General features: G+C 56.8%; 1 protein-coding gene across 1 annotated transcript in view; it reads right to left on the minus strand.

The window, feature by feature from the left end:
* Positions 1–23,404, minus strand: part of LOC139264167 (growth hormone-releasing hormone receptor-like) — a 111,428-nt gene that overhangs the window by 64,357 nt on the left and 23,667 nt on the right. Inside the window, exons 2-3 of the mRNA XM_070880253.1 lie at positions 4,576–4,681; positions 1,975–2,082 (exon numbers count right to left, since the gene is read on the minus strand). Of these exons, the coding sequence (XP_070736354.1) occupies positions 1,975–2,082; positions 4,576–4,681 (214 nt within the window). The remainder of the gene's footprint in view (positions 1–1,974; positions 2,083–4,575; positions 4,682–23,404) is intronic.

Genomic DNA, 23,404 nt, shown 5'->3' on the forward strand with positions numbered 1-23,404 from the left:
CTAGACACAGTAGAGAGAAACTGTTCCCATGGGCGGAAGGGTTGCGAACCAGAGGACACAGATTTGAGGTGATTGGCAGAAGAACCAAAGGCGACATGAGGAAAAACGTTGTACACAGCGAGTGGTTGGGATCTGGAATGCACTGCCTGAAAGGGTGGTGGAGGCAGATTCAGGGATAGAAATTCACGTCTGCGGGAACAGATTGCACCTACCGTTTTTCCAGTGTTTTCACCGCCGCGGTGGAGGCAGTGGCCTCTTGCGCGAAATTCAGCTCTTTGTCTTTTTTTTCGAGCGGGGCGGAAGTCTGTCATAAAAGGGGGGCGGAGGTGGAGGCAGGACGGAGTGTCCACCGCTGTCAGTCATCAGTCCCGGGCTGATGACGTCATCGCGCTGGGGAGGGTCGCGGCGAGCGCTGCGATTATTTCAGACATGGGCTCACTGGGCCACCTGGGAGGGCTTTGGCTGGGCCAGAAGCCTGGCACCGAAGGGGGGCGGCCCGGCCAAACCCGAGGGCAGAATTGTCGGTGGGGCATGGCAGTCGGCCGACAAAAAAAAAAAAGATGGCGGCCGCAGCGGTGCTTTAATGGCGGCCACACCGCCATTTTGCACACTCTGCCAACACAGCGAACCGACAGGAAAAACTGTCGGGGAGCACCGGCTGCCAGCCGCGAGATTAGTTTAGGAGAATTTTGTTTGTGGGGCGCACTTCGATGACGCACTGAGGAGGGTTTGGCAGCAGCGGGGCAGAAGTGGGTACGGCCGAAAATACCAACGAGGAGAATTTTGCGAGCAGCAGCCATTCTACACAGCCAGTGTAGCCGCTGCTTCCTGGCGGTAATAGGCCTTATCGGGTGGCTGAATTTCGGCCCCCTAATTATATCTTTCAAAAGGGAGTTGGATAAGTATCTGAAGGAAAATTTGCAGGGTCACGGGGAGTGGGACTAGTCGAGAGCTGACATGGGCTCGACGGGTCGAATGGCCTTCTTGCCTACTGTATCCAATCTATGATTCTATGAATGGCTCATTCTTTGGCTCGGTGCCAAATTTTTTTCCTGATTGCATTCCTGTGAAGCAGGAATTCTGTGCATTCCTGTGCAACGCCTCCCTTAGTGCTCCGCTCCAAACTCAGGGCCCAGCTGATGAATTTTGCGGCTGCAGACGCAATCCATTTGCCGGCGCAAAATTTACCGCTCCGCCTGGATTGACACCGCAGCAGAGGCGCGAGCGGACTTCTCCCCCATGGTGCCCAGAGCTCTCCTCACTGGGGCCTTTCCTCACCTCATGCCCGGGTTCACCAATTTTGTGCATAGTCCCTTTAGCTATTGTAGACTCACTGGCGGACATTGATTGCCGTGATTGGTCAACAACTCCATTAGCGTTGCATCACGTGACTACCAGACTGGTGGAAGGCGAACAAGATGGACCTTGGTCTTTCTTCCTCTATCGTTCTATGTTCCCATCAATCTTCACACACTGGCAGAATGAATCTGGTCACTGTGCTTAGCTTCACTGTGAGCACATGTTTATGGATAAATGTCCAACGTCGCCAAAGTCAATGATAAGGGAAAACTCTCTCTCTGTCTTTCTCTCTCTCTCTCCACGCCCCACCTCAGGTTTATTACTCTGAGAATTCATTGACGAGCGAGAATTCGAATTGGTTTAAAATGGATGAATTGTTAATTTCCATTGTAAACAGTCTTCCGGGCAGTGCACGAGTGATGACATCAGAATTTTAAAAGAAAAATACGGGTGGGCGGTTCAGCTAATTCTCGGCGTTAACTATATGCCAAAAGTTACGCCGGCGATGAATGGGCGATAATTAGGTGTTAATTTCCAGATTTAATCAAATATGAGCGTTAAACACAACCTCAGCGGTTAAATGGGCGGTAACTGGACCAACCCAATGGAAAGTCTAGCCCTTAATCTTTTTCACGGTTGACATGTAACATTCCATGCAGACTGTATAATCCTTACCTAAGATTGGGCTAAATAGTAAGAAAATAGCTGGGCAGGAGACATTAACAGTCTCTCCGTGAACAGCGGAAGGCCAGCACAAGGCACTGTCCCACATCATCCCGCAACCTGGAAACCAAACATAGAGGAAGGCAAATTAGGTAAATCCATCAGCACTGAATTTAATGTCATCATGCGCAGCTATAGTTAAAGTGAAGTTTCCCTGATATTGTTTGGTTTCACCTGATGCCATGATTTTACAGGATGCAAATCCTGTGTGATTTGGTCCTATCCCATCCTGACTCACGCATCACCCTTGTGCTCGCCGACCTAGATTAGCACCCAGTCCGGCAATGCCTCCGTTGTAAAATTCCCATCCTTCTTTTCAAATCCCTCCATGGCCTCGCCCCTCGCTGTCTGAAGCGAATAGTATTAGATGCATTTAAGGGAAGGCTACACAAGCCATATGAGGGAGAAGGGAATAGAGGGTTACGCTGATAGAGTTAGATGAGGAAAGATGGGAGGAGGCTCGAGTGCAGCATAAACACCGGCATGGACTGTTTGGGACGAATGGCCTGTTTCTGTGCCGTATATCCTGTGTAATCCTATGTCATCCCTGTAACCGCCTCCAGCCCTACAACCCTCCAAGATCTCTGAACACCTCCAATTCTGGCCCCTTGCGAATTCCTAATTTCCTTCGCTCCACCATTGGTGGCCGTGCCTTCACCTGTCTGGGCCCTAAGCTCTGGAATTCCCTCCCCCAACCTCAGCGCCTCTCTACCTCTCTCTGCTCCTTTAAAACCCTCCTTAAAACCTACCTCTTCGAACAAGCTTTTGGTCACCTGTCCGAATATCGCTTTACGTGGCTGGGTGCTAAATTTTGTTTGATTACACTTCTGTGAAACACCTTGGGACGTTTTAGTAACATCGAAGGAGGTCATTCCGACCCATCGTGTCCGCACCGGCCGACAAAGAGCCGCATGGCCCTCGGTCAGCAGCCCTGAAGGTTACACATAAACCTATGAACAATGAACAATGGCGGACAGGTAAAGAGCACCCGGCCCGACCAGTCTGCCCCACACAACTGCGAAACCCCTTGCACTGTAACATTCTACAATCCACCCCAACTGGAACTCCCAGATAAAAACTCTTTACTACTTTAAAGCCACTATATCGAGCAAGTTTCTGCATAGAAATAGGAAATGACTGAAGATAGGCTGCTTCAGAAAAGATAAAAGGCTGGTTAAAGTTTTATGTGGGACCTCTCCTCAGAGAACCAAAATTGTTAACTTGTCCATTTTCATTTGGACACCCGTTGACCTGACCTGCTCTGCATTTTCAGCAACGTTCTGTTTCTATTTCAGATTGTGTGTTTATTTTTATCCTCTCCCACCTCTTCACTGTGTCTCCAACACAATAAAGAATTGAGGTGGCATCACACCCTACGCGAGCAAGTTGTATCCAAGCAAAGTGGAACCAGAACTTTACCTGCTCCCAAGATTTATTCCCTCCTTTTGGTTGCCATATTGCAGGGCGTGTCATTGTGTTCTTTCCCCAAAAGAGTTGCCGTGACAACAATCCTCATGGAAGATATATTGGTCATTTGCCATTTTAATTCCTCATCCACTCTCACTCTGACCTCTCTGTCCTCGGCCTCCTACACTGTTCTAATAAAGCTGAACGCAAGCTCGAGGAACATAGAAACAGAGAAACATAGACATTTACAGCGCAGAAGGAGGCTATTTCGGCCAATCGTGTCCGCGCCGGCCGACAAAGAGCCGCACGGCCCTCAGTCAGCAGCCCTGAAGGTTACATATAAACCTATGAACAACGAACAATGGCGGAATGATAAAGAGCACCCGGCCCAACCAGCCCATCTTTCAATTAGGCACTTTACAGCCTTCTGGACTCAACATCGAGTTCAACAACTTCAGACCATAACCTCTGCTCCCATTTTTTCAGACAGCAGTTGTTGGTGATGATTCTGCTATTTTCTCCTTTCGACAGTTCCTCTAGACCCATCTTTTGTCCCTTAACTTGTCCCATTACCACCCCCTTTTTACCTCGCACCATCATCCCTTTTGTCGTTTAATTGCTCCTGCCCTCCAGCCTATCACAGACCTTCCCTTTTGTTCTTTCCTCCCTGTGATATAGAGCTCCCCCTAGTGGACGACTGCTGATGTAAACACAATAAAAGGGTCGTGTGACAAGGTCACATGACAAGTTCCTGCAGCGCCATCTTGTGTATGTGTGCGTTTGTGATGTCGTAAAGAATAAATCACACTCCCCTCCCCCCTTTCCCTGCCCTTGCTTAAAAACCAATTACATCTCCAACTTCGAATGAGAGGTCATCGACCTGAAACGTGAACTCTGTTTGTCTCTCTCTCTCTCTCTGTCTCTCCACAGATGCATCTGCGGTATTTCACCTTTTGGTCGTTTAAGATTCAGCGGCCGTCGTAGCGACAAACCGAAGATGGAGGCCGGGATTCCGACTGCTGACTCGTCCAAAGGTTTTAGGGGGAAAAAACTTTTGAGAGGAGTGTCGTGAATTTGTGTGTGTTTGCCCGCACCATGTTTGACAAATGAACCCGCTGACTGAGTGAAGTTACGCGAGCCGCCTACCTTGGTCGGAGGAATTTCCATTCTCTTTGATGCTGCGCAAACACTGCTCTTCATCCCTCTGTATCTCGGACATCACATCACATTCTGGATGCAGCCGTCCTGTTACCTAAACGGGGAGAGGCAATTATACTCAGCACATGGATCGTTCTCACTTCCCAAAACCAGGCTGAGCCGCTCTTGCATGTCAGTCATCGCAGTGTGTCGGCTGTGGCTCAAGATTTTACGATCAATTTGTGAAGTACAATAGATTATTATATGTTGCAGGAGACAAATTAAACTTCAGGTTTCGGGGCATAATTTCAGAATAAGGGGCCGCCCATTTAAAACTGAGATGAGGAGGAATTTCTTCTCCCAGAGGGTTGTAAATCTGTGGAATTCGCTGCCTCAGAGAGCTGTGGAAGCTGGGTCATTGAATACATTTAAGGCACAGTTGGACAGTTTCTCAACCGATAAGGGAATAAGGGGTTATGGGGAGCGGGCGGGGAAGTGGACCCGAGTCCATGATCGGATCAGCCATGATCGTATTAAATGGCGGAGCAGGCTCGAGGGGCAGTATGGCCTATTCCCGCTCCTATTTCTTCTGTTCTTCTGTTCTTATGTTTATATGTGTTGGAGGAACGGCTGTGCAGAGGGGCGAAATGCATTTGTATAATACAATGGAACGATCACGATGTTCTTAATGTTCAATAAATATTAATATATAATTTTTTTTTAAGTGGGTAGCACCCTCGCCTCTGAGTCAGAAGGTTGTGGGTTCGGGTCCCACTCCAGGGACTGGAGCACAAAAATCTAGGCTGACACTCCAGTACAGTGCTGATGGAGTGCTGCACTGTCGGAGGTGCCGTCTTTCGGATGAGACGTTAAACCGAGATCCGTCTGCCTCTCAGGTGGACGTAAAAGATCCCATGGCACTATTTCGAAGAAGAGCAGGGGAGGTCTCCCCAGTGTCCTGGCCAATATTTATCCCTTGATCAACATAACGAAAACAGATTATCTGGTCATTATCACATTGCTGTTTGTGGGAGCTTGCTGTGTGCACGTTGGCTGCCGCGTTTCCCACATTACAACAATGACCACACTCCAAAAGTACTTCATTGGCTGTAAAGCGCTTGGAGACGTCTGGTGGTCGTGAAAGGTGCTATATAAATGCAAGTCTTTCTTAGTGGATTAGCCCCAGTTGATTAAACATGGTGCCCCACAGTCAGTCCGAGCCCCTGACCATTTGCAGCTCAGACAAAACTTTATTTTCTGGGTGTGACAATGCCTGTATGACAAAGTCCAGTGGGGGCGAGGGGGCGGGGGGGATGGGGAGAATAAAAGACCCTTTGGCCCATTAAAAACTCATCCTTCTAATAACCAAACCTCTTATTTTAATCTCCGACTGTAGTGTTAGTGTCCTTGCCAGGGTGTCACTTGTGGCTCAGTGGGCAGCACTCTCGCCCCATTGCATCAGAAGGTTGTGGGTTCGAATCAAGTTTTAAGGGATTCATGATCATTTTCTTTCACGGGAAGTAATTTGGGTGTGAGTTTTGCTCAGGCGTGTGTTTTAAAACAAAGCCATTTTCCATCGGTGGAAAAAGCCACAGGGTGCGGCCAGTGACGAAGGAGGTCCGTGGGTTCATGAGCCAGTGTGGATATTTTAGCCACCTTCTGCTGCAAACAGGCAGGAATGTTGCTGGTCCATGTACCTCCACCAACGGAGCACCGGAGAGCACCCACCTCTCCTCCCCTCGATTTTCAAACTCCTGCTCGCCCGCTTTTCAGTAAAGAGTCAGTCAGCCTCCGGGAGGGCGCTGAGCTCCTCGAATCTCATCAGCATGCAGAAATCAAGCGCAGGCAGCGGAAAGAGCGTGCGGCAAACCTGTCCCACACACCCCTTCCCTCAACGACTATCTGTCCCACCTGTGACAGGGACTGTGGTTCTTGCATTGGACTGTTCAGCCGCCTAAGAACACATTTTGAGAGTGGAAGCAAGTCTTCCTTGATTCCGAGGAACTGCCTATGATGGTGACATTGAATCGTGCAGCACAGAAGGAGGCCATTCGGCCCATCGTGCCTGTGATGGCTCTTTGAAAGAGCTGTCCCATTAGTCCCACTCTTCCGCCCTTCAAGTATTTATCCAATCCCCTTTTGAAAGTTACCATTGAATCCGCCCCCACCGCCCTTTCAGGCAGCGCGTTCCCGATCACAACAACTTGGTACATCAATTTTATTTCTCATCTCCCCTCTGGTTTGTTTACCAATTATCTTAAATCCGTCTCCTCTGGTTACCACTGGGAACAGCTTCTCCATACTTACCCTCTCAAAACCATTCATGATTTTGAATACCTCTCTGCTCTGCTCTCAGGAGAACAACCCCAGTCTATCAACATAACTGAAGTCCCTCATCCCTGGAACCACTTTAGTAAATTTCCTCTGCACCCTCTCCAAGGCCTTGATGTCCTTCCTAAAGTGTGGTGCCCAGAATTGGACACAATGCTCCAGGTTTATGAAGGTTTTGCATAACTTCCTGCATACTCTATACCTCTAATTATAAAGCCCAGGATCCTGTTGCCTTAACAGCCTGTCCTGCCACGGTGAGCGCTTTGTGTATACGACCCCTATAGATTGACCACTGCTGTTCTTTCTACTTCAGTTGCTCATCACTTACAACTATTTTAAAGCAAAACAATAAAACAAGTGCCCCTTGAAAAAGAAGGGCATTAAACCGACAAATTACCGAATAAAACTTTTTAACAATAAACGGTCAAATTAAAATTTGGTTGCCGGGGGTGATGATGCACTCCAGTCCCTCCGGCGCCCACCTCTCGTGGAAGGCCGCGAGCGTACCGGTGGACACCGCGTGCTCCATCCCCAGGGACACCCTGGCTTGGATGTAACCGCGGAAGAGAGGCAGGCAGTCGGGCTGAACGACCGCCTCGACCGTCCGCTGCCTGGGCCGGCTGATGGACCCTTCACTTACAAGAGATGCCTGAAGGCACCACCCGAGGCACCAGGAACAGTGCAGCCAGCTCCGTCTGACACACAGCAGGTCCATCATCACTCACAAAGCACAGAGGCACAGAGAGGTCATCAGTTCCACAGTCACACGCGGCAGGAGCAGTGGGTCCGCCACGGGACTCGGCGTACACGGCTGCCGCGTTTGCTCACATCACCATGGTGACGGCACGTCAAAAAGTAGCTCGCGGGTCGTAGAGGTCAATGGGGCATGCTGAGGTCGTGGAAGGGGCTGCATGAATGCGAGTTCAGTGCTTCATTCTTTCTTTAGTTGCAAGGTCAGGTAAGATGACTCCACAAGGGGGCGTTCACAGCCCGTGTCAATGTGTCCAAGTTTGTGTCGCAAGACGGCGGTGGTAACCAATTGGAGCAGACCTTGAACAGAGATACTTAATCTGACAGAGCTTCTGATTGGCCTACTTAGATTATCCAATTCAGTTCCCAGATAAGTAAAAAATACTGGCAGCCCGACTCCTGCTCGTCTCCCAGAGACCCGGTCTGCTGCTGCTCCACCAGACCCAATACCCCGTGTCTCACTCCCCCAGACCCAATACCCCATGTCCTGACCCCACAGACTCAATACCCCGTGTCTCACTCCCCCAGACCCAATACCCCGTGTCTCACTCCCCCAGACCCAATACCCCATGTCTCACTTCCCCAGACCCAATACCCCATGTCTCACTCCCCCAGACCCAATACCCCGTGTCTCACTCACCCAGACCCAATACCCCGTGTCTCACTCCCCCAGACCCAATACCCCGTGTCTCACTCCCCCAGACCCAATACCCCGTGTCTCACTCCCCCAGACCCAATACCCCTTGTCTCACTCCCCAGACCCAATACCCCATGTCTCACTCCCCCAGACCCAATACCCCATGTCTCACTCCCCCAGACCCAATACCCCATGTCTCACTCCACCCAGCCCCAATACCCCATGTCCTGACCCCCCAGACCAAATACCCCGTGTCTCACTCCACCAAGCCCCAATACCCCGTGTCTCACTCCCCCAGACCCAATACCCCGTGTCTCACTCCCCCAGACCCAATACCCCGTGTCTCACTCCCCCAGACCCAATATCCCATGTCTCACTCCCCCAGACCCAATACCCCATGTCTCACACCCCCAGACCCAATACCCCATGTCTCACTCCACCCAGCCCCAATACCCCGTGTCTCACTCCCTCAGACCCAATACCCCATGTCCTGACCCCCCAGGCCCAATACCCCGTGTCTCACTCCCCCAGACCCAATACCCCATGTCCTGAACCCCCAGCCCCAATAACGTGTCTCACGCCCCCAGACCCAATACCCCATGACCTGACCCCCCAGGCCCAATACCCCGTGTCTCACTCCCCCAGACCCAATACCCCATGTCCTGACCCCCCAGACCAAATACCCCGTGTCTCACTCCACCCAGCCCCAATACCCCGTGTCTCACTCCCCCAGACCCAATACCCCATGTCCTGACCCCCCAGGCCCAATACCCCGTGTCTCGCTCCCCCAGACCCAATACCCCATGTCCTGATCCCCCAGACCCAATACCCCGTGTCTCACTCCCCCAGACCCAATACCCAATGTCCTGACCCCCCCAGCCCCAATAACCCGTGTCTCACTCACCCATACCCAATACCCCATGTCCTGACCCCCCAGGCCCAATACCCCGTGTCTCACTCCCCCAGACCCAATACCCCATGTCCTGACCCCCCAGACCAAATACCCCGTGTCTCACTCCCCCAGACCCAATACCCCGTGTCTCACTCCCCCAGACCCAATACCCCATGTCCTGACCCCCCCAGGCCCAATACCCCGTGTCTCACTCCCCCAGACCCAATACCCCATGTCCTGATCCCCCAGACCCAATACCCCGTGTCTCACTCCCCCAGACCCAATACCCAATGTCCTGACCCCCCCAGCCCCAATAACCCGTGTCTCACTCACCCAGACCCAATACACCATGTCCTGACCCCCCAGGCCCAATACCCCATGTCTCACTCCCCCAGACCCAATACCCCATGTCCTGACCCCCCAGACCAAATACCCCGTGTCTCACTCCCCCAGACCCAATACCCCGTGTCTCACTCCCCCAGACCCAATACCCCGTGTCTCACTCCCCCAGACCCAATACCTCATGTCCTGATCCCCCAGACCCAATACCTCGTGTCCTGATCCCCCAGATCCAATACCCCGTGTCCTGATCCCCCAGACCCAATACCCCGTGTCTCACTCCCCCAGACCCAATACCCCATGTCCTGATTCCCCAGACCCAATACCCCGTGTCCTGATCCCCCAGACCCAATATCCCGTGTCCTGATCCCCCAGACCCAATACCCCGTGTCTCACTCCCCCAGACCCAATACCCCGTGTCCTGATCCCCCAGACCCAATACCCTGTGTCTCACTACCCCAGACTCAATACCCCGTGTCCCACTCCACCCAGCCCCAATACCCCATGTCTCACTCCCCCAGACCCAATACCCCATGTCTCACTCCCCCAGACTCAATACCGCGTGTCCTGATCCCCCAGACCCAATACCCCGTGTCCCACTACCCCAGACCCAATACCCCGTGTCTCACTGCCCCAGACCCAATACCCCGTGTCTCACTCTCCCAGACCCAATACCCCGTGTCTCACTCTCCCAGACCCAATACCCCGTGTCCCACTCCCCAGACCCAATACCCCGTGTCCTGCTCCCCCAGGCCCAATACCCCGTGTCCTGCTCCCCCAGACCCAATACCCTGTGTCCTGCTCCTCCAGGCCCAATACCCCGTATCTCACTCCCCCAGACCCAATACCCAGTGTCCTGCTCCCCCAGACCCAATTCCCCATGTCCTGCTCCCCCAGACCCAATACCCCGTATCTCACTCCCCCAGACCCAATACCCAGTGTCCTGCTCCCCCAGACCCAATACCCCGTGTCCTGCTCCCCCAGGCCCAATACCCCGTGTCCTGCTCCCCCAGACCCAATACCCCGTGTCCCACTCCCCCAGAGCCAATACCCCATGTCTCACTCCCCCAGACCCAATACCCCGTGTCCTGATCCCCCAGACCCAATACCCCGTGTCCTGATCCCCCAGACCCAATACCCCGTGTCTCACTCCCCCAGACCCAATACCCCGTGTCCTGATCCCCCAGACCCAATACCCCGTGTCTCACTCCCCCAGACCCAATACCCCATGTCTCACTCCCCCAGATCCAATACCCCGTGTCCTGATCCCCCAGACCGAATACCCCGTGTCCCACTCTCCCAGACCCAATACCCCGTGTCCTGATCCCCCATACCCAATACCCCGTGTCTCACTCCACCAGACCCAATACCCCATGTCCCACTCCCCCAGACCCAATACCCCCTGTCCCACTCCCCCAGACCCAATACCCTGTGTCTGACTCCTCCAGACCCAATACCCCGTGTACTGATCCCCCAGACCCAATATCACGTGTCCTGATCCCCCAGACCCAATACCCCGTGTCCTGATCCCCCAGACCCAATACGCCGTGTCCTGATCCCCCAGACCCAATACCCCGTGTCCTGATCCCCCAGACCCAATAGCCCGTGTCCTGATCCCCCAGACCCAATACCCCGTGTCCTGCTCCCCCAGACCCAATACCCCGTGTCCTGATCCCCCAGACCCAATACCCCGTGTCTCACTCCCCCAGACCCAATACCTCATGTCTCACTCCCCCAGAACCAATACCCCGTGTCCTGATCCCCCAGACCGAATACCCCGTGTCTCACTCTCCCAGACCCAATACCGGTGTCCTGATCCCCCATACCCAATACCCTGTGTCTCACTCCACCAGACCCAATGCCCCATGTCCCACTCCCCCAGACCCAATACCCCGTGTCCCACTCCCCCAGACCCAATACCCTGTGTCTGACTCCCCCAGACCCAATATCCCGTGTCCTGATCCCCCAGACCCAATACCCCGTGTCCTGATCCCCCAGACCCAATACGCCGTGTCCTGATCCCCCAGACCCAATACCCCGTGTCCTGATCCCCCAGACCCAATACCCCGTGTCCTGATCCCCCAGACCCAATACCCCGGGTCCTGCTCCCCCAGACCCAATACCCCGTGTCTCACTCCCACAGACCCAATACTCCGTGTCCTGATCCCCCAGACCCAATACCCCGTGTCCTGATCCCCCAGACCCAATACCCCGTGTCCTGATCCCCCAGACTCAATACCCCGTGTCTCACTCCCCCAGACCCAATACCCCATGTCTCACTCCCCCAGACCCAATACCCCGTGTCCTGATCCCCCAGACCCAATATCCCGTGTCTCACTCCCCCAGACCCAATACCCCGTGTCCTGATCCCCCAGACCCAATACCCCGTGTCCTGATCCCCCAGACCCAATAGCCCGTGTCCTGATCCCCCAGACCCAATACCCCGTGTCCTGCTCCCCCAGACCCAATACCCCGTGTCCTGATCCCCCAGACCCAATACCCCGTGTCTCACTCCCCCAGACCCAATACCTCATGTCTCACTCCCCCAAAACCAATACCCCGTGTCCTGATCCCCCAGACCGAATACCCCGTGTCTCACTCTCCCAGACCCAATACCGGTGTCCTGATCCCCCATACCCAATACCCTGTGTCTCACTCCACCAGACCCAATGCCCCATGTCCCACTCCCCCAGACCCAATACCCCGTGTCCCACTCCCCCAGACCCAATACCCTGTGTCTGACTCCCCCAGACCCAATATCCCGTGTCCTGATCCCCCAGACCCAATACCCCGTGTCCTGATCCCCCAGACCCAATACGCCGTGTCCTGATCCCCCAGACCCAATACCCCGTGTCCTGATCCCCCAGACCCAATACCCCGTGTCCTGATCCCCCAGACCCAATACCCCGGGTCCTGCTCCCCCAGACCCAATACCCCGTGTCTCACTCCCACAGACCCAATACTCCGTGTCCTGATCCCCCAGACCCAATACCCCGTGTCCTGATCCCCCAGACCCAATACCCCGTGTCCTGATCCCCCAGACTCAATACCCCGTGTCTCACTCCCCCAGACCCAATACCCCATGTCTCACTCCCCCAGACCCAATACCCCGTGTCCTGATCCCCCAGACCCAATATCCCGTGTCTCACTCCCCCAGACCCAATACCCCGTGTCCTGATCCCCCAAATCCAATACCCCGTGTCTCACTCCACCAGACCCAATACCCCGTGTCTCACTCCCCCAGACCCAATACCCCATGTCCTGACCCCCCAGACTCAATACCCCGTGTCTCACTCCCCCAGACCCAATACCCCGTGTCTCACTCCCCCAGACCCAATACCCCGTGTCTCACTCCCCCAGACCCAATACCCCATGTCTCACTCCCCCAGACCCAATACCCCGTGTCTCACTCCCCCAGACCCAATACCCCGTGTCTCACTCCCCCAGACCCAATACCCCGTGTCTCACTCCCCCAGACCCAATACCCCGTGTCTCACTCCCCCAGACCCAATACCCCTTGTCTCACTCCCCCAGACCCAATACCCCATGTCTCACTCCCCCAGACCCAATACCCCATGTCTCACTCCACCCAGCCCCAATACCCCGTGTCTCACTCCCCCAGACCCAATACCCCGTGTCTCACTCCCCCAGACCCAATACCCCGTGTCTCACTCCCCCAGACCCAATACCCCTTGTCTCAGTCCCCCAGACCCAATACCCCATGTCTCACTCCCCCAGACCCAATACCCCATGTCTCACTCCACCCAGCCCCAATACCCCGTGTCTCACTCCCTCAGACCCAATACCCCATGTCCTGACCCCCCAGGCCCAATACCCCGTGTCTCACTCCCCCAGACCCAATACCCCATGTCCTGACCCCCCCAGCCCCAATAAACAGTGTCTCACGCCCCCAGACCCAATACCCCATGTCCTGACCCCCCAGGCCCAATACCCCGTGTCTCACTCCCCCAGACCCAATACCCCATGTCCTGACCCCCCAGACCAAATACCCCGTGTCTCACTCCACCCAGCCCCAATACCCCGTGTCTCACTCCCCCAGACCCAATACCCCATGTACTGACCCCCCAGGCCCAATACCCCGTGTCTCACTCCCCCAGACCCAATACCCCATGTCCTGATCCCCCAGACCCAATACCCCGTGTCTCACTCCCCCAGACCCAATACCCAATGTCCTGACCCCCCCAGCCCCAATAACCCGTGTCTCACTCACCCAGACCCAATACCCCATGTCCTGACCCCCCAGGCCCAATACCCCGTGTCTCACTCCCCCAGACCCAATACCCCATGTCCTGATTCCCCAGACCCAATACCCCGTGTCCTGATCCCCCAGACCCAATATCCCCTGTCCTGATCCCCCAGACCCAATACCCCGTGTCTCACTCCCCCAGACCCAATACCCCATGTCCTGATCCCCCAGACCCAATACCCCATGTCCTGATTCCCCAGACCCAATACCCCGTGTCCTGATCCCCCAGACCCAATACCCCGTGTCTCACTCCCCCAGACCCAATACCCCGTGTCTCACTCCCCCAGACCCAATACCCCATGTCCTGACCCCCCAAGCCCAATACCCCGTGTCTCACTCCCCCAGACCCAATACCCCATGTCCTGATCCCCCAGACCCAATACCCCGTGTCTCACTCCCCCAGACCCAATACCCAATGTCCTGACCCCCCCAGCCCCAATAACCCGTGACTCACTCACCCAGACCCAATACCCCATGTCCTGACCCCCCAGGCCCAATACCCCGTGTCTCACTCCCCCAGACCCAATACCCCATGTCCTGACCCCCCAGACCAAATACCCCGTGTCTCACTCCCCCAGACCCAATACCCCGTGTCTCACTCCCCCAGACCCAATACCCCGTGTCTCACTCCCCCAGACCCAATACCTCATGTCCTGATCCCCCAGACCCAATACCTCGTGTCCTGATCCCCCAGATCCAATACCCCGTGTCCTGATCCCCCAGACCCAATACCCCGTGTCTCACTCCCCCAGACCCAATACGCCATGTCCTGATTCCCCAGACCCAATACCCCGTGTCCTGATCCCCCAGACCCAATATCCCGTGTCCTGATCCCCCAGACCCAATACCCCGTGTCTCACTCCCCCAGACCCAATACCCCATGTCCTGATCCCCCAGACCCAATACCCCATGTCCTGATTCCCCAGACCCAATACCCCGTGTCCTGATCCCACAGACCCAATACCCCGTGTCTCACGCCCCCAGACCCAATACCCCGTGTCTCACTCCCCCAGACCCAATACCCCATGTCCTGACCCCCCAGACTCAATACCCCGTGCCTCACTCCCCCAGACCCAATACCCCGTGTCTCACTCCCCCAGACCCAATACCCCGTGTCCTGATCCCCCAGACCCAATACCCTGTGTCTCACTACCCCAGACTCAATACCCCGTGTCCCACTCCACATAGCCCCAATACCCCGTGTCTCACTCCCCCAGACCCAATACCCCATGTCTCACTCCGCCAGACTCAATACCGCGTGTCCTGATCCCCCAGACCCAATACCCCGTGTCCCACTACCCCAGACCCAATACCCCGTGTCTCACTCCACCAGACTCAATACCCAGTGTCTCACTCCACCCAGCCCCAATACACCGTGTCTCACTGCCCCAGACCCAATACCCCGTGTCTCACTCTCCCAGACCCAATACCCCGTGTCTCACTCTCCCAGACCCAATACCCCGTGTCCCACTCCCCAGACCCAATACCCCATGTCCTGCTCCCCCAGGCCCAATACCCCGTGTCCTGCTCCCCCAGACCCAATACCCTGTGTCCTGCTCCTCCAGGCCCAATACCCCGTATCTCACTCCCCCAGACCCAATACCCAGTGTCCTGCTCCCCCAGACCCAATTCCCCATGTCCTGCTCCCCCAGACCCAATACCCCGTATCTCACTCCCCCAGACCCAATACCCAGTGTCCTGCTCCCCCAGACCCAATACCCCGTGTCCTGCTCCCCCAGGCCCAATACCCCGTGTCCTGCTCCCCCAGACCCAATACCCCGTGTCCCACTCCCCCAGAGCCAATACCCCATGTCTCACTCCCCCAGACCCAATACCCCGTGTCCTGATCCCCCAGACCCAATACCCCGTGTCCTGATCCCCCAGACCCAATACCCCGTGTCTCACTCCCCCAGACCCAATACCCCGTGTCCTGATCCCCCAGACCCAATACCCCGTCTCTCACTCCCCCAGACCCAATACCCCATGTCTCACTCCCCCAGATCCAATACCCCATGTCCTGATCCCCCAGACCCAATATCCCGTGTCTTACTCCCCCAGACCCAATACCCCGTGTCCTGATCCCCCAGATCCAATACCCCGTGTCTCACTCCCCCAGACCCAATACCTCATGTCTCACTCCCCCAGAACCAATACCCAGTGTCCTGATCCCCCAGACCGAATACCCCGTGTCTCACTCTCCCAGACCCAATACCCCGTGTCCTGATCCCCCATACCCAATACCCCGTGTCTCACTCCACCAGACCCAATACCCCATGTCCCACTCCCCCAGACCCAATTCCCCCTGTCCCACTCCCCCAGACCCAATACCCTGTGTCTGACTCCTCCAGACCCAATACCCCGTGTCCTGATCCCCCAGACCCAATATCCCGTGTCCTGATCCCCCAGACCCAATACCCCGTGTCCTGATCCCCCAGACCCAATACGCCGTGTCCTGATCCCCCAGACCCAATACCCCGTGTCCTGATCCCCCAGACCCAATAGCCCGTGTCCTGATCCCCCAGACCCAATACCCCGTGTCCTGCTCCCCCAGACCCAATACCCCGTGTCCTGATCATCCAGACCCAATACCCCGTGTCTCACTCCCCCAGACCCAATACCTCATGTCTCACTCCCCCAGAACCAATACCCCGTGTCCTGATCCCCAGACCGAATACCCCGTGTCTCACTCTCCCAGACCCAATACCCCGTGTCCTGATCCCCCATACCCAATACCCCGTGTCTCACTCCACCAGACCCAATACCCCATGTCCCACTCCCCCAGACCCAATACCCCGTGTCCCACTCCCCCAGACCCAATACCCTGTGTCTGACTCCCCCAGACCCAATATCCCGTGTCCTGATCCCCCAGACCCAATACCCCGTGTCCTGATCCCCCAGACCCAATACGCCGTGTCCTGATCCCCCAGACCCAATACCCCGTGTCCTGATCCCCCAGACCCAATACCCCGTGTCCTGATCCCCCAGACCCAATACCCCGTGTCCTGCTCCCCCAGACCCAATACCCCGTGTCTCACTCCCACAGACCCAATACTCCGTGTCCTGGTCCCCCAGACCCAATACCCCGTGTCCTGATCCCCCAGACCCAATACCCCGTGTCCTGATCCCCCAGACTCAATACCCCGTGTCTCACTCCCCCAGACCCAATACCCCATGTCTCACTCCCCCAGACCCAATACCCCGTGTCCTGATCCCCCAGACCCAATATCCCGTGTCTCACTCCCCCAGACCCAATACCCCGTGTCCTGATCCCCCAAATCCAATACCCCGTGTCTCACTCCACCAGACCCAATACCCCGTGTCTCACTCCCCCAGACCCAATACCCAATGTCCTGACCCCCCAGACTCAATACCCCGTGTCTCACTCCCCCAGACCCAATACCCCATGTCTCACTCCCCCAGACCCAATACCCCGTGTCTCACTCCCCCAGATCCAATACCCCATGTCTCACTCCCCCAGACCCAATACCCCATGTCTCACTCCCCCAGACCCAATACCCCGTGTCTCACTCCCCCAGACCCAATACCCCGTGTCTCACTCCCCCAGACCCAATACCCCGTGTCTCACTCCCCCAGACCCAATACCCCGTGTCTCACTCCCCCAGACCCAATACCCCGTGTCTCACTCCCCCAGACCCAATACCCCATGTCTCACTCCCCCAGACCCAATACCCCATGTCTCACTCCCCCAGACCCAATACCCCATGTCTCACTCCACCCAGCCCCAATACCCCATGTCCTGACCCCCCAGACCAAATACCCCGTGTCTTACTCCACCCAGCCCCAATACCCCGTGTCTCACTCCCCCAGACCCAATACCCCGTGTCTCACTCCCCCAGACCCAATACCCCGTGTCTCACTCCCCCAGACCCAATACCCCATGTCTCACTCCACCAGACCCAACACCCCATGTCTCACTCCCCCAGACCCAATACCCCATGTCTCACTCCACCCAGCCCCAATACCCCGTGTCTCACTCCCTCAGACCCAATACCCCATGTCCTGACCCCCCAGGCCCAATACCCCGTGTCTCACTCCCCCAGACCCAATACCCCATGTCCTGACCCCCCCAGCCCCAATAACCCGTGTCTCACGCCCCCAGACCCAATACCCCATGTCCTAACCCCCCAGGCCCAATACCCCGTGTCTCACTCCCCCAGACCCAATACCCCATGTCCTGACCCCCCAGACCAAATACCCCGTGTCTCACTCCACCCAGCCCCAATACCCCGTGTCTCACTCCCCCAGACCCAATACCCCATGTCCTGACCCCCCAGGCCCAATACCCCGTGTCTCACTCCCCCAGACCCAATACCCCATGTCCTGATCCCCCAGACCCAATACCCCGTGTCTCACTCCCCCAGACCCAATACCCAATGTCCTGACCCCCCCAGCCCCAATAACCCGTGTCTCACTCACCCAGACCCAATACCCCATGTCCTGACCCCCCAGGCCCAATACCCCGTGTCTCACTCCCCCAGACCCAATACCCCATGTGCTGAACCCCCAGACCAAATACCCTGTGTCTCACTCCCCCAGACCCAATACCCCGTGTCTCACTCCCCCAGACCCAATACCCCATGTCCTGACCCCCCAGGCCCAATACCCCGTGTCTCACTCCCCCAGACCCAATACCCCATGTCCTGATCCCCCAGACCCAATACCCCGTGTCTTACTCCCCCAGACCCAATACCCAATGTCCTGACCCCCCCAGCCCCAATAACCCGTGTCTCACTCACCCAGACCCAATACCCCATGTCCTGACCCCCCAGGCCCAATACCCCGTGTCTCACTCCCCCAGACCCAATACCCCATGTCCTGACCCCCCAGACCAAATACCCCGTGTCTCACTCCCCCAGACCCAATACCCCGTGTCTCACTCCCCCAGACCCAATACCCCGTGTCTCACTCCCCCAGACCCAATACCTCATGTCCTGATCCCCCAGACCCAATACCTCGTGTCCTGATCCCCCAGATCCAATACCCCGTGTCCTGATCCCCCAGACCCAATACCCCGTGTCTCACTCCCCCAGACCCAATACCCCATGTCCTGATTCCCCAGACCCAATACCCCGTGTCCTGATCCCCCAGACCCAATATTCCGTGTCCTGGTCCCCCAATCCCAATACCCCGTGTCTCAATCCCCCAGACCCAATACCCCATGTCCTGATCCCCCAGACCCAATACCCCATGTCCTGATTCCCCAGACCCAATACCCCGTGTCCTGATCCCCCAGACCCAATACCCCGTGTCTCACTCCCCCAGACCCAATACCCCGTGTCTCACTCCCCCAGACCCAATACCCCATGTCCTGACCCCCCAGACTCAATACCCCGTGTCTCACTCCCCCAGACCCAATACCCCGTGTCTCACTCCCCCAGACCCAATACCCCGTGTCCTGATCCCCCAGACCCAATACCCTGTGTCTCACTACCCCAGACTCAATACCCCGTGTCCCACTCCACCCAGCCCCAATACCCCATGCCTCACTCCCCCAGACTCAATACCGCGTGTCCTGATCCCCCAGACCCAATACCCCGTGTCCCACTACCCCAGACCCAATACCCCGTGTCTCACTCCACCAGACTCAATACCCCGTGTCTCACTCCACCCAGCCCCAATACACCGTGTCTCACTGCCCCAGACCCAATACCCCGTGTCTCACTCTCCCAGACCCAATACCCCGTGTCTCACTCTCCCAGACCCAATACCCCGTGTCCCACTCCCCAGACCCAATACCCCGTGTCCTGCTCCCCCAGGCCCAATACCCCGTGTCCTGCTCCCCCAGACCCAATACCCTGTGTCCTGCTCCTCCAGGCCCAATACCCCGTATCTCACTCCCCCAGACCCAATACCCAGTGTCCTGCTCCCCCAGACCCAATTCCCCATGTCCTGCTCCCCCAGACCCAATACCCCGAATCTCACTCCCCCAGACCCAATACCCAGTGTCCTGCTCCCCCAGACCCAATACCCCGTGTCCTGCTCCCCCAGGCCCAATACCCCGTGTCCTGCTCCCCCAGACCCAATACCCCGTGTCCCACTCCCCCAGAGCCAATACCCCATGTCTCACTCCCCCAGACCCAATACCCCGTGTCCTGAACCCCCAGACCCAATACCCCGTGTCCTGATCCCCCAGACCCAATACCCCGTGTCTCACTCCCCCAGACCCAATACCCCGTGTCCTGATCCCCCAGACCCAATACCCCGTGTCTCACTCCCCCAGACCCAATACCCCATGTCTCACTCCCCCAGATCCAATACCGCATGTCCTGATCCCCCAGACCCAATATCCCGTGTCTTACTCCCCCAGACCCAATACGCCGTGTCCTGATCCCCCAGACCCAATACCCCGTGTCTCACTCCCCCAGACCCAATACCTCATGTCTCACTCCCCCAGAACCAATACCCCGTGTCCTGATCCCCCAGACCGAATACCCCGTGTCTCACTCTCCCAGACCCAATACCCCGTGTCCTGATCCCCCATACCCAATACCCCGTGTCTCACTCCACCAGACCCAATACCCCATGTCCCACTCCCCCAGACCCAATACCCCATGTCCCACTCCCCCAGACCCAATACCCTGTGTCTGACTCCTCCAGACCCAATACCCCGTGTCCTGATCCCCCAGACCCAATATCCCGTGTCCTGATCCCCCAGACCCAATACCCCGTGTCCTGATCCCCCAGACCCAATACGCCGTGTCCTGATCCCCCAGACCCAATACCCCGTGTCCTGATCCCCCAGACCCAATAGCCCGTGTCCTGATCCCCCAGACCCAATACCCCGTGTCCTGCTCCCCAAGACCCAATACCCCGTGTCCTGATCCCCCAGACCCAATACCCCGTGTCTCACTCCCCCAGACCCAATACCTCATGTCTCACTCCCCCAGAACCAATACCCCGTGTCCTGATCCCCCAGACCGAATACCCCGTGTCTGACTCCCCCAGACCCAATACCCCGTGTCCTGATCCCCCAGACCCAATACCCCGTGTCCTGATCCCCCAGACCCAATACGCCGTGTCCTGATCCCCCAGACCCAATACCCCGTGTCCTGATCCCCCAGACCCAATACCCCGTGTCCTGATCCCCCAGACCCAATACCCCGTATCCTGCTCCCCCAGACCCAATACCCTGTGTCCTGATCCCCCAGACCCAATACCCCGTGTCCTGATCCCCCAGACTCAATACCCCCTGTCTCACTCCCCCAGACCCAATACCCCATGTCTCACTCCCCCAGACCCAATACCCCGTGTCCTGATCCCCCAGACCCAATATCCCGTGTCTCACTCCCCCAGACCCAATACCCCGTGTCCTGATCCCCCATACCCAATACCCCGTGTCTCACTCCACCAGACCCAATACCCCATGTCCCACTCCCCCAGACCCAATACCCCGTGTCCCACTCCCCCAGACCCAATACCCTGTGTCTGACTCCCCCAGACCCAATATCCCGTGTCCTGATCCCCCAGACCCAATACCCCGTGTCCTGATCCCCCAGACCCAATACGCCGTGTCCTGATCCCCCAGACCCAATACCCCGTGTCCTGATCCCCCAGACTCAATACCCCGTGTCTCACTCCCCCAGACACAATACCCCGTGTCTCACTCCCCCAGACCCAATACCCCGTGTCCTGATCCCCCAGACCCAATATCCCGTGTCTCACTCCCCCAGACCCAATACCACGTGTCCTGATCCCCCAAATCCAATACCCCGTGTCTCACTCCACCAGACCCAATACCCCATGTCCTGATTCCCCAGACCCAATACCCCGTGTCCTGATCCCCCAGACCCAATATCCCGTGTCCTGGTCCCCCAATCCCAATACCCCGTGTCTCACTCCCCCAGACCCAATACCCCATGTCCTGATCCCCCAGACCCAATACCCCATGTCCTGATTCCCCAGACCCAATACCCCGTGTCCTGATCCCCCAGACCCAATACCCCGTGTCTCACTCCCCCAGACCCAATACCCCGTGTCTCACTCCCCCAGACCCAATACCCCATGTCCTGACCCCCCAGACTCAATACCCCGTGTCTCACTCCCCCAGACCCAATACCCCGTGTCTCACTCCCCCAGACCCAATACCCCGTGTCCTGATCCCCCAGACCCAATACCCTGTGTCTCACTACCCCAGACTCAATACCCCGTGTCCCACTCCACCCAGCCCCAATACCCCGTGTCTCACTCCCCCAGACCCAATACCCCATGTCTCACTCCCCCAGACTCAATACCGCGTGTCCTGATCCCCCAGACCCAATACCCCGTGTCCCACTACCCCAGACCCAATACCCCGTGTCTCACTCCACCAGACTCAATACCCCGTGTCTCACTCCACCCAGCCCCAATACACCGTGTCTCACTGCCCCAGACCCAATACCCCGTGTCTCACTCTCCCAGACCCAATACCCCGTGTCTCACTCTCCCAGACCCAATACCCCGTGTCCCACTCCCCAGACCCAATACCCCGTGTCCTGCTCCCCCAGGCCCAATACCCCGTGTCCTGCTCCCCCAGACCCAATACCCTGTGTCCTGCTCCTCCAGGCCCAATACCCCGTATCTCACTCCCCCAGACCCAATACCCAGTGTCCTGCTCCCCCAGACCCAATTCCCCATGTCCTGCTCCCCCAGACCCAATACCCCGAATCTCACTCCCCCAGACCCAATACCCAGTGTCCTGCTCCCCCAGACCCAATACCCCGTATCCTGCTCCCCCAGGCCCAATACCCCGTGTCCTGCTCCCCCAGACCCAATACCCCGTGTCCCACTCCCCCAGAGCCAATACCCCATGTCTCACTCCCCCAGACCCAATACCCCGTGTCCTGATCCCCCAGACCCAATACCCCGTGTCCTGATCCACCAGACCCAATACCCCGTGTCTCACTCCCCCAGACCCAATACCCCGTGTCCTGATCCCCCAGACCCAATACCCCGTGTCTCACTCCCCCAGACCCAATACCCCATGTCTCACTCCCCCAGATCCAATACCCCATGTCCTGATCCCCCAGACCCAATATCCCGTGTCTTACTCCCCCAGACCCAATACCCCGTGTCCTGATCCCCCAGACCCAATACCCCGTGTCTCACTCCCCCAGACCCAATACCTCATGTCTCACTCCCCCAGAACCAATACCCCGTGTCCTGATCCCCCAGACCGAATACCCCGTGTCTCACTCTCCCAGACCCAATACCCCGTGTCCTGATCCCCCATACCCAATACCCCGTGTCTCACTCCACCAGACCCAATACCCCATGTCCCACTCCCCCAGACCCAATACCCCATGTCCCACTCCCCCAGACCCAATACCCTGTGTCTGACTCCTCCAGACCCAATACCCCGTGTCCTGATCCCCCAGACCCAATATCCCGTGTCCTGATCCCCCAGACCCAATACCCCGTGTCCTGATCCCCCAGACCCAATACGCCGTGTCCTGATCCCCCAGACCCAATACCCCGTGTCCTGATCCCCCAGACCCAATAGCCCGTGTCCTGATCCCCCAGACCCAATACCCCGTGTCCTGCTCCCCCAGACCCAATACCCCGTGTCCTGATCCCCCAGACCCAATACCCCGTGTCTCACTCCCCCAGACCCAATACCTCATGT

The sequence above is a fragment of the Pristiophorus japonicus genome, chromosome 5, assembly GCF_044704955.1.
Source record: "Pristiophorus japonicus isolate sPriJap1 chromosome 5, sPriJap1.hap1, whole genome shotgun sequence".
Taxonomy (NCBI): domain Eukaryota; kingdom Metazoa; phylum Chordata; class Chondrichthyes; family Pristiophoridae; genus Pristiophorus; species Pristiophorus japonicus.